At 36.4% G+C, this 12,994-nt stretch overlaps 1 protein-coding gene across 3 annotated transcripts in view; it reads left to right on the top strand.

Annotated features, from left to right (window-relative positions):
- Positions 1 to 12,994, top strand: part of Pxn (Peroxidasin) — a 742,345-nt gene that overhangs the window by 605,505 nt on the left and 123,846 nt on the right. For all 3 annotated transcript variants that reach the window (XM_067108369.1, XM_067107823.1, XM_067107108.1), the window contains 3 exons: positions 1,372 to 1,721; positions 5,060 to 5,214; positions 10,048 to 10,168. In XM_067108369.1, the coding sequence (XP_066964470.1) occupies positions 1,372 to 1,721; positions 5,060 to 5,214; positions 10,048 to 10,168 (626 nt within the window). The remainder of the gene's footprint in view (positions 1 to 1,371; positions 1,722 to 5,059; positions 5,215 to 10,047; positions 10,169 to 12,994) is intronic.

Raw genomic sequence — 12,994 nt, forward strand, 5'->3', positions numbered from 1 at the left:
AGAGGAAAAACTTCAGCTTTGATTTCAGATGCATGTCGACAGCTATCACAGCAAACTGCTTTACTTTACATTTTTTATATTCATCTTTTTGATAAAGATGTGTGGGGAAGACTACTGAAAGCTGAATAATCTTCAGAATTTTCCCTCCGTACCTCTTCTCCTTAACCAGTAATTCAGGATAGATTTACTCATACTATTCCTGAATGATCTACATTTTCAAATTATATCAGTACGCTAGAATTAACAGTTCATATACTGTATGCTCCAGATGGTTCTAAACCAGGTGGAAGTAAGTATTTTCGTGAACATTTTAATGTCAAAGAGACAGTTATGTTTAAACTAAGGTAAAGCAGAATGGCTTCTGTAGGTTGTTTTCCTCTGTATACTCTAATCTGAACAACTTATCCTCGGCTATTTTTGTTTAAAAGGATTCAGTCATTAATTAGACAATATGTGGCACTTTGTGTTAATGATGTTCTGCCTTCCTAGCTCAAAAATTCTCCTCCTGAACTTTAAAAGGGAAGTACCCTTTAATGTCCATATTCAAATCCATTTCTTATTTCTGTGTAATGTTGTTTATTGATATTAAAAATAAACGTTGGAGACCTTAGGGCATCAGATTACTTTTATCATTGATATGGTTTCAAGTGCTCACATTATATCTAACTGCACGTCAGGGAGGCAAAGTTTCTTCTCACCTATGTATAGAGAGTACGTAAGTTTCGAGTGGTGTCAGCGGACTTTTAAATTACCTGACCTTTTCCCTCATCTCTAGCACTAAAATTCTTGCCAACTATTGGGTTATAATGCAGTGGGTGCTCCTCAGGCACTTACATGTCAATTTTTACCCGTGCAGTTGTTTGCTTCCAGTGACTTTGGAAACCTGGTAAAAACTTTCCATGCCATTCAAATTCTTTTGTGTAAGGCATATTTCACAACTAACGCTGGCAATAAAGGTTCTGATTTGTATACTGTACTACACAAATTTTCTTAAAAACACCAATTTTGCAAATTGAGCTTGGTTAAAGATTAATTGTTTATCTTATACAGTTGTTTACTTGTGGCATTACCTGTCAGTACCACAAGTATTAAGTACGTGTTATATATTTTTCTTACATATCAGTATTGTCATTAAATTAATGAAGTTGTACTGACTGGTAAATCATTCACAGAAGGCATTCTGTAGCAGCATCTTTGTACTAGATAATTTTGTTTTATTATTTATGTATGTTGCCTGTATGAAGATTATAATCTCTAAATCAGACAAGTGAGGTAGTTTACAAAAGTTGCGGATTACTTGTATACATATTTCACAAAATTAAAAAGGTTAAAATACTTCAGTATCGTAATTTCTCGCCGAATGTTTTGCAGCAATGAAGTCATTGACGACAAGGACAGATACAGCATTCTTACAGATGGCACCCTTATGATTGAGAATACGCAAGGCGATGATGTTGGCTTTTATGAATGCATGGCTTCTAATCCTGCGGGTGAAGTACGCTCCAGGAAAGCAAAAATGGCACCTGAAGATGAGGCAGATATAGTGAGGGATGAGGAAGATCCAAGAATTGAAATAAGTGATGAGATAGATGACGTCGGGGAATTAGAACCTGTGTTTCATGCGCCAGAACCGGAGACTGAAACAAGGACGCTGGTAGATGAGCCCAGTGTCCATTTTGAGGAACCTGCAGAAGTGCCAATTGAAACAGCGCGAGAGGAAGGTAAAAAGAAGATAGAAATCACCTAATAGCAATAGAGTCTTAATTCTAAGGAATATTTAAGTCTCTATAAAAGTTAAACTATTAAACTTTATAGAGACTAATATTCTGTAGAATTAAAACACTGTTGCTACTTGTAATCTGAATTCTATATATTAATTATTCTCTTCAATATTCTCTCTCAGTACTAGGGGTAGAACTAATAAATGATATACAGATATGTTTCAGAATATTAGTTAATGATTATGTAAATGAATTTTCCTCTTTTTATATGAAACTGTATAGTTTCCCAACAATAAATTTCTGCCACCGATTTCATCACACTGAATATCATTAGACCGAGGATCTAACTTAATAGTTCCAATGTATTTCAACAAGTATCGGTGTAGTCACCTTTTAAAGGATTAATTCAGTAACAAAATTATTAACCCTTAAACTATGTTATCAGACAGTTATAGTTTCACTCATTAACTTGCACATGAAGACAGTTAGTTTAAAGTTAAAGCTCTTGATTACTTCGTACGGAGGTGAATTGCATGAGAATAGCAAAGGATTTCATGCCACTTTTTTTTTGTGATAGTGAGTAGTCCGTTAAACATGACTTCATTGCTGAATATCGATGCAGAATTCTGGTGTTACTTAATCTGATTGCTGAAATTCGGAGGTCCCAGACTTTTCTTTACCTTTTGTCCCCTGTCCCTGAAACTATCATCATTTCATCTATGACCAAAATTTGCCATCACTTACAACTGCCGATATTTTCTTTCTTGTTACTTTTATTCTAAGCTTGAAGCTATTTATATATTCTCAATGAAAGAGTTCAGTTTTGTAGCATCTAAATATTTAATTGCTTCTTGGTGACGTTAACTTTAATAGATGTGTCACATCTGAAGTTCGTGTTGTTAGTTTTACAGTTTTATAGATGTAGTTTGCCTTGTCCCATGAAAATACAACTGAAGGATTTGTGACAAGTGTCAGGGAGCATTACTTTTGTATCTATTCTGTAATGGTCATAGGTTGTTCGTTTTTCGTATCTTTGGAAATCGCAGATGTCGTGCACGCGTAAAGCTTATCTACATCATCTGTTCTTTTCAGTCTCTTTATTATTTCCAATACTTTAAATTCACCAATCTTGTTCTTTTCGTAAGAATGAACTAAGAGCACGTGCAGAAAAGTTGAATAAAGTGAACTGAATATTAAAATGATATTTTTCACCGCTTCGTGGATGATTGAAGAAAACAGAAATAAGTGATAAAATTTTGAAAAGTGCCTTCTATGAAGAGAGTACTGTAAAGATCTTGCCGAGATGCACACTGAGCTTAAGCTATCAAGAAAGTTCCGGGTTCTATTTATATCTTGTTTTTGGGCTCCAGACTTTAACAGATCGATTAACTTGCTAGGTAAGCCTCTAAAACAGAGGGCTGACTTCTGATAAATGAGGAAAACAACTGGAGTGAAATGAGTAATGATAAGCGGTAAAACAAACTTTCTGAATCATGTGGCACTGATACATCATCTTCGTAGATACAGGAAATCTAACAAAGATTTAGTCTTCGAATGAATTTAGGTATGTGTTAAATACTGCGAAAGAGGAATCTGGTGATAGATGGAAATAAACAGTATTGTCAGTTTACAAAACCTTATAGTCTTACGTATTGTCGAACACCCCATGGACTGTATCACTCACTGATCCATTCTAAATATCTGGTAAGGTTAGCTGCCACAAATACCTCGAATTTGGGAATGGAGGGAAGAAGCGTTACAAGAATTGCAACATGTGAATACTGTCCTACCTTATTTATCAGTTGCAGGCAAGGTAGTTCTAGAGTCATAAAAAAAGCTGTACTGTGTGTAGCCGGTCAATCAAAAAAGAAACTGTGGAGGAGATCAAACATAATATTATAACCTCCTAGAGATAATTTACGAATCTTATGTGTCTGGCTAATATTTGTAGGTTACCTTTTTCAGAGTGAAGAATTAAAGCAGTAAAATTCATTGATAGTAAGTAAATTTACTAAGTCTGGCTTGTAAAGGTCAAAAGTAGTGTAAGAGAACAGGGTGCATATTACGCTAACAAGAACTTCTCATGAGCTGGAACTCATCTTAGATAAATAAAAAAGTCAGATAATACAGATGGAAAAATAAATCGTATACCCTGATTAATTTTGTTTTATGAAGTCTTTGTATTTATAACATTTCGATAAAATATTCTTCGTAAATTTTAACAACGTTGCAGAATAGTTTTGTCCTAGGTACTCGTATTTCAGATCATGATCTTTGTTTAAATGTGGGATGATTATATTGTATTCTTCTTTTAAATACTTTTGTTATTTGTGAAGATTGTTTTTTCCAAAGACATTCCTCAGTGGCATTAAACAGTAGATGCCGAACATCATTCTATCTAATAAATGCAATATGAAAGTGAAGTTTTACTGTTATTACTATATTATTATATTTATACCAAGAACTCTCACGTTCTGGCAATATACTATTATTATTATTGCTATATATTAATGAAGAATAAAATCCACATCGATTTTGTTGTTTGAATATACTAAAACAATTACAGACAACTGGGGAGACTACTCGGGTGCCATAATCGGTCTAACCATTTTAGAAACAGATCTGACAAGAAGGACTGAATAACTGAAAATACACAAACACACACACACACACACAAAAGGATTTTAAACCGTTTGAATGTATACAACAGGTTTTGATGCTTTTTATTTTATTTGGTAACAAGATTTTCAGAGGTGGCAGAGTGAGCTTTGACTCGAAATCTGAAATTTTGATGAGGTTTCCTTCAAAGGTTGCTCCTTCAACATCATTTTCCCAGTTTCAGTACAGCAGAGTAACGTGTTTGCATTTCTGCAACGGATTGCATTTTAATTTTCCAAGCATATTTAACCAAAATATTTATATTCAGTAACGGCTGAGATTTCAAAAAACGTGATACGAACACACAAGATGGTAGAGGTGTTTGGCTGGTACCTTCGAAAAACTCTCTAATACTTGACTAGAAACCATGATAATAAATTTTTAAAAGGGCAGTTATACATATATTTAAATATTGGCCAGTCTACTCGGTATGGTGGTATTTTCTTTCAAGAACTTTTCCGTGGCTTAAAATGTTAATATTGATAATAAAAGAGAAGGAAACTCTAAAAACTTTATAATTCTTATAATGTACTTTGGCAGCCAGATTGTTGTGGGGTTTGCTCTTAATTCCATTACTCATGATATTATTATTATTATTATTATTATTATTATTATTATTATTATTATTATTATTATTATTATTATTATTATTATTATTATTATTATTATTATTGCCATAGGGCCATCGAAACCTCGCTTACTTCGTTTGCCATCTAATGTGAATGTGACTGAGGGATCTCCAGTTGAAATAGAATGTGAAGCAATTGGGACTCCAAAGCCTCATATTTCCTGGACCAAGGGTGGTGATTTTGTAGTTGAAGGACCCCGAATACAGGTTAGTTAAGATAACTTATTTTATAAAGAGAAAAAATGTGTTACTTTGTAAACTGACTGCAGAAAATCAGATGCCTAAAAGACTATTGTAAAGGTTAACATTTTTCCGAGCTAGTTTATGCCACAAATATGGAAAGTGTGAATTACATATTCAAATATGCAGGATATGCTCTATACACGTCAGGCAAAGGAGACCTTCTCTGTATTTTTTCTTTCATGCTGAAGTTGAATGCTTCAACCGCTAGAAAACCAGAACTTTGTATTAATGCTATTTTAGTTCTTTTAATATTAACAGTTAATTACTAATTTTATGAATGAATCATTTCGATAATATCTTTGATCAAATGGCGAAAGAGATTGTACTGTACAACGCAATTATAGATAATGATACAGATAGGCAGTGCTTTGGAAGTTAAAGGCAAATTTAAAGAAAAATGTTGTACTTCTAAGGTATATTGTTGTTCAATCGAGATTTTAACGGAGAAAATGGTTATTGAAAATAAAAATCCTTTTTGCCGAATGTTCTTCCTTTACAAAAGTTTTGAACTACTTCCTGAAAAGTAGAAGCAACTCAATTTTCAAGGAGTGATGTTTTTGGAATGTGTTGATTTAGGATTTTGAACCACTGTATATTTAAACGCAACATGGTCCTTAACTTGAGTCTAATATTAAGGAAGCTATAATCAAAATAAATTTGTACTTTACAGTTTTCAGAAAAATAGATTTGAAGATAATGTTTTTGGCAGCAGGTTTGTTTATGGAAAGTTAAGCTGTTGGTGGCATGGCCTTAGACATACACCACTAAAATACTTCGGACATATAATACAAAAGTGTGTTTAGTGCATACTGATTTCATCAGAATCTCAAAAATTGGGAATAAGATGACGTCATTTGACGTCCGGAATCCCAAAAGGCTAGTTCCAAATCTCGCTTGAAGTGATTTTCAATTGACATGCCCTTTTTTACATATTTTTAAACATGTTTATGATGTGGCCAGGGAAAGTCTTTGTCTCCTGTTAAATGCAAATTGATGCATAGAGCATCCTCTGTCCTTGAATCTGACTTAAAACATTGAATGTGTTTTAACCCGAAGAGCCACTTGCCCAACTACAGTATCGATATATCATACACAAGCACATCAGTTCTTTGTTTTGTACTCTATTCTGAGTTGAGGTAAAAGATGCAAGTAACTGAATTTTTTATATTTCCTCTTTTTTCATAAAAAAGTACTGCTAAAAACCTATGTTTCTCCATTGTTATAAAGAACTCATTGATGTAACAATATCTTACTAAAATATCACTTTCCCACAGTTTCAAAATGTCTCAAGGGATTTTAAACAATATTTTTCTTGGGAAACAAATGCCTTTTTTGCTTTTGCCTTAATGTCTGGCGTAAAACAAAATAAGCTATCTAAAACATCACTGATCTACTTCCAGTTGTTTAGCAATTCTTTTTTCTTCAAAACATGTCAAGAGTATTGTTTGAGAAAGATTTTGTTTGAAAATACTAAAATTGTTTTTAAAGAATCCATTAAATTGAGCGAGTGGTGTAGTAGGTAGGGAGATGTAGATTTCAGTAGTTTGTGCTCTGCTTGGAATGATAACCATCTCAAAAGATCAGCTACTATCACAGAGCTATGAAAGAATGGCCATGGAGCTTAGTGTACCAGTAAGTGGTGAATCAGATACTCAGATGCATGGCAAGGAGTTCTCCATTGAAGGTGTTGTACTGCCTCCCATACTGAAGAAACTAAGGGGTTGGGTCACCTCATTAAGTGATTGTTCTATTACAGCACCTGTAGTGACATTGCTGGTGTCCATGGTTTGCATGAGTTTTGCTCGAGAAATGGGAAATGCTAAGGTGGTGACAGTGGCCAGGGTCTACTTGGTGCCTTTGAAGGCATCACATTGGGTGTTGCCCCAGTTGAGTGTCTTGGTGTTTCCACTAAGGGCATCATAGAGGGAGCCCTTAGTTTATGCAATGTTTGGTAGCAATCAGTGGCAGTAGTTTACCCATTCCTGTGAATTCTTGGAGCCCTTTTGTGGCAGTTGAAGAAGGATATTTCCTGATGGCTGATATCGTGGAGGGTAGGGGGCTGACACCATTCACTTAGACTTCATGGCCTAGGAATTCAGTGACACACTTGTTTGAGCAGATTGCCAGACCATTATCATGGAGCAGGGATAGGACATCTTGTGGTGGTCCTATTCCAGGAGAATATGATGTTACTATAGGAGATGCAGAGGGAAGGTCACTAAGAATGTTGTCCATAAGCACTGGAAATGGCACTTGAGTTGCAAAGGCTGAACATAGATTAGTTGAAGGTGTAGGTCTTGAAAGGTATGAGGATTGCTGTTTTCATAACATCATCTTGGTGGACAAGGACTTGAAAGTACCTTTCATCATGTTGAACTTGGAGAAAATTCTTGCTCTGTGGAGATTGGTGGTGATGCTTGTGATGTTGGGAAATGGATAGTAGATGGGCTTTGTTTGAAGTCTTCATGGGGACACTCAGTTTTCTTCACTGTATGGAGTTCAGAGGCCCAAGGGCTGTGGCCTACTGGCAACAACCCATGTGTTTCATCTCCCTGAGGGCATTTTTTACAGTGACCAGTTTTTAGGGGGAAAATGGTGTAATTTTAAGCAGACAAGGCTTGTCATTTTAATGTGGTGATATAGAATGCACTTTGCTGGGATCCTTGGAGTGTGTTTTAAGTTCAAGCCTGATGGTGTTTGGACACTCCTGCAGGAGGGTGTGTGGACCTGTAGGGCCTACTGAAGAAATGGATGACTGCTTGGGGCCAGTGTTCAGTGGTGCTATCTGGTAGGAGGCTAGATCAAGAAGACAGCGATGCACTCGCACAACCACCAGTAAGCTGAAGTGTCTGAGGACGTTGACAATAAGCAGGGTAGTTTAGATGTTAGTTACAATTAATTCCTTACCATATTTCCTCTTAAAGAGGTTTTGGGTGAAGGTTGAGTGGCTGTATAATATTGTGGGACTGCCCATGATGGACTATATGTAGTCTGCTGTCATCCATCAATGTAGGTAGAATAGTCTTTAAGGAGGCCATGTCAACCAAGAACTGGTTGCCAGACTTGGAGTGGGTATCTACTGTTCTTATGGTGACACTGATTATTCCCGGATGACTGTCCTGCTCGATTTTTCTCCAATGGCAGTAGGAGGTGTAGTTCTGAGCAACTTTCCTGAACTCATGATGGTAAACAGATGATGGCTGGTTAGGGATGTCATTTCTTTCATGGTTTTTAAGGGTGCTTCTCCAAGGTGCTAGCTTGCTTTTGATGCCCTGGTCACTGTCTTGGTCATCCCTAGGGTAACAGATACTGTGAATAGTATGTTGTGAGGACTTTGAGGCCTCCATCAACTTGTTTTCAGGTGATCTGCCATTAATATGCCTTCTGTGCTGGGGAGGACAGATTGGATGTTGACTGGGAGATGTTATTGCCTTATATCTCTTGCTAAATCTACTTTCTTGTTTTTCCATCAGTATTAAGTTCAAGGAGCATCAGCAAGGACTCGATTTTGTCCCAGTCTGCTCATGCCATCGTGTCCCTTAGCAGAGTATTCAGCAGGTTGAGGGCCCACTGAGAAGGGCAAGTAGGGCCAGGGAGAATTCACCAATGAGGAACTTGTGTAGGCTCTTGTGCTTGATTTTCATGTCTTGTGTATTGAGCCAACATGTGATCCCGGGGAAGATGGTGTTTGGGATTGCCTTGAGGACATATTCTGCCGTCTTTATGACCCCTCATGATATTACTGAAGAATTGTATGTTCACCCTCCAGAACTAGCTGGATGGCTCATTGTCGAGAAGGGCAGCAGACAGAGTGTGGCAGCATTTTTGTCTGGTTGTTTGCCCATTGTCTTCTGGTATGTTTCTTTTACCTGACAAGTTTTTTTTTTGAGGTTCATCCTTATGGTAGTAGGCAAGGCTGTATGGATTCCATTATGCTCAGGATTTTATACAAAACTGCACTTCATCTAATTTACTAATGGAGGACGACCTTCAGGGAGAGTGAAGCCAGAGCTTAAGTACCATATTTTGCAGCGGTAGGCTTGGCTGTACTGAGCCTGTTAGTTCCGTGAGGTTTATGTGAGAACCATGCTGGGTTTACAGAGGATGACTTTAAGCTTTTAAGGGAGATCGAGCCTGAGCTTAAGTGCCATAGTTAGTCCAATAGTGGTATTTTTGTAGCAGTAGAGATGGCAGTATTTAGCCCTTTAATTGCCAGAGATTTATGTGGAAATTATGCTGTGTCTGAGCTAGTGGAGGTCGACCTTAAGCTTTGAAGGTAGAGCAAAGCTTTGTTAGTGGTGGCTTTTAGTGGTAGGACATGGGCAGATTGAGTGTGGTAATTGCCAGGTTGTTTATGTAAAAATTATGCTGGTCTGCCAGGTCTGTGTGATCAGTTTTGAAAGGAAAGTTGATTCATTTTGTCTTGGCGTGCAGGCAGAAAATTAATTTCAGTTTGTTGATTAGGTATGCAAACAAACAATTAGTGTGAGAGTCAATTATGTTGAATCATTGAGCTTAAAAACTTTTAATTAATCTATGCTGGTAACTTCACAGAAGTTGCTTATTAATTTTGTTGTTGAGTAATTAGTCTGCAGATTAAAACTAATGTTTACTGGAGAGTTTGTATATCTGTAAAACTGATCACCATTTTTCATCTTGATAAATTAACTGCAGGATCACCTAATATATGTCTGGTGTAATGATCATAGTAATGATACTGCACTACTATGTGGACAGTGTCAAGTGTATCTTCTTTATTCAGAGTAACTGTATACTAATCACAGTTCTACTTTCTAGGTTTCTAGCAGAGGAACGTTTTCTATTTCGTCTGCTGAACGCCAGGATGCTGGAATCTATCGCTGCACTGCGGCAAATCATTTAGGACGAGTCTCTGCAGTAGCCACATTAAGAGTTTTAGGTAAAAAGAGAACAAATCAACATGATGTACATTGTTATGAGGTTGAAACTGAAGATTGCTGAATAATTACTTTCCCTCTGCTTGTCTAACACTAAGGCCACCACTTAAATCCAAATCTTCAGAATGGTAATGTAAACATTCCTGGTGATGAAATTATTAATACAAACATTAATACAAACTTCAAGCTCTAGTTTTTACTCTCATTCACTCGGCAAAACAAAAGAGATTTAAATCTTTCAGTCCCGGTAATTAGTGCTAAGAGATACTACAACCAAGTGGTAAATTTCCTCATGAATTGTAATTATCTTTAGCGAGTTAATTATGAAGAAGGCATATTATTGTGTAACTATTTAAAAGTCTTTTGGAGACACGAGCATTATACTTTTCTGGCCCGATTATTCTTGCATATCATTTGATTTTTCAGAAGATCTTTGCATTTGCAGGTGTTGACAACAAGATTTTGTATTTTAAAACCACATTGCTACAAAATTCACTGGCGATGTTTTCTCTCTTTTCTTCATTCCTTGCTATTTATGTAACCTTATTTTTTGTGTGTGTGCTGTGTTTCTTCAAGGCTGGATGAAGTTTTGCATTCTCATGTGTCTCTGTTTTACTTTTTTTGTTTGTTCTCTGTTAGACCACAAGATGTCTCTGAAATTATTCATGGTTTTATATGGAATTTCAAGGAGGGGTTTGTCAAAGGGACAGTCTAGAGGTAATTATATTTAGGAATGGGATGGATCTGAGAGCAAATCTAGTTTTATTTTCTTCACAGTGACAAGATGTGCTATGAGAGCTGTCTATTAAATATGTTTCTGCTTTTGCTGAAGTTATATGCTTACATAATATTATGTGCTCTTTCGTAAGTATTTACCTGTGCTTCTTCGTAGAGCAGGGAGCAATACCCAGAATGTGAGCCATCAAGAAGAGGAATGCAAACTAAGCAGTCAAAGGTGTCTTCTTTTATAAAATAACTAGCTGACCAACCCGGCACTGCCTGGGAAAATCTGAATGACAACCAATAAACTCTCTCTCTCTCTCTCTCTCTCTCTCTCTCTCTCTCTCTCTCTCTCTCTCTCTCTCTCTCTCTCTCTCTCTCTCCTGTTAAGATAGTTGCTTCATTTACATTGCCCAGCATTTTTGACATTTTATATTTCCTCCTCACCCCCATTCCTATCGGGGCTGAACTTGGACTTAAAGGTCATTGGGAGTGTTACTATTCATCTCAGTGACCACGAAAACTATGGATTAGACACTAATATCTGTCATTTTGACAGATCTAAACTTGGACTTAAATGGTATTGGGAGTGTCACCAATCATCTCAGTGACCTCGAAAACTATGGATTAGCAACTAATATCTGTTGTTTTCAGTTATTTTTATCGTCACCCCTTCCCACCCCCACCCCCTTTGGTGCCATTGATGTCTTACCTCCCCACAGTATTCTTTTCCAGATGATAAGTCATATGTATACTGAAATGATGTATGATAAATTCGTGGAGTTTATTTAGTTACTAAGTCTACAGGTAGAACCAGCCCCATTTCAGAGAAGTCCTTCTCACCCCCACCCCTTTAATGCTAGTGATGTATTACCCCAATATTACTCTTTTTCTAGATAGTAAGTCATATGTATACCAAGTTTGGATGAAATTGCTCAATGCATTTCAGAGTTTTGCTGAACACACACACACATACATACATACATACATACATACATACATACATTTTTATGTATATAGAATATATTACTTTTGAGGCCTCTGTAAACCCTATTCCATTTGGGGAACAGCCTCCTCTCATACCATGAACTCTTGTTTCATTTCTTTTAATGGTAACCAATTGTGTAGATCTGTGCAGATCTGCTTCCTGATCATTCATTTATGCTCTACTGTATGTAATTCAGTTGACTTGTTATTTTAGGATATCAAAATAATACTTAATCTGAGTAGTTTTGAATGATGGGTTTTGAATAGCTGGTTTAGTTGTTTGAAGATTTCTGAGGCAGCAGATGAAGACCATGGCAAGAAGTGCATGCAGTGTGCACTGTGAACAAGCAAAGCAGATTATGGCTTTAGGCTTCTCATAATGATAAAAATGCAATTTTGCTTAAATGTGGCCCTCAGATGAGCAAGTCTACTGCTGACTTTGATTAATATTAGGGGACAGAGGTTGTCCTGACCTTTACCTGCGATGTATACATAAAAAAAAGGGGCAAAGAATGAATGGAGGGCAGTTTGCCAATAACAGAAAGAAGTCTTGTGTAACAAATTGTATATTTAAGACAAACAAGGTCAAGCAAAAGTAGGTTCAAGTTAGATAATGGTAAGAATTATTTCATGGTGATGAACACATGGTAAAAGTGGCCAAAGTCAGAGTTTGTAACTAACTCCTTCCTAATTAGCTATTCTTAAACTTTTATCAACAGAAATAACTGCCACATGGTCAGATCCTTATCCTTTTAGTGACCCATTTTTTACTCTCACTGAAGAACTTTTGAAAGGAACAGTATTACCTAGATATCTTGGTACTTATGTATTACCTAATTTCCTTTATTATATGTCTTCAAACTCCTAAACTCAATCACTTCTAATGAGACGAGAGGCCAAGATTCAGCATATGGTACTGTATATTGTGTGAAACTGAGTAGTAGCATCACAAATTAGCATCACCATCTTGGTCCTTTTGATATCAGGGAGTGTAAAATTATTTATTGGCGTTATATCAGGTTATCATTTATTTATCGTAATCCCTTTTCTATTACTTTTCCATTAGGCCACAGATATTATAATCCTTTTGCTACCAGTTTTTCAACGAACTTGGCACTTAA

The sequence above is a fragment of the Macrobrachium rosenbergii genome, chromosome 1 (genome assembly GCF_040412425.1).
Source record: "Macrobrachium rosenbergii isolate ZJJX-2024 chromosome 1, ASM4041242v1, whole genome shotgun sequence".
Taxonomy (NCBI): domain Eukaryota; kingdom Metazoa; phylum Arthropoda; class Malacostraca; order Decapoda; family Palaemonidae; genus Macrobrachium; species Macrobrachium rosenbergii.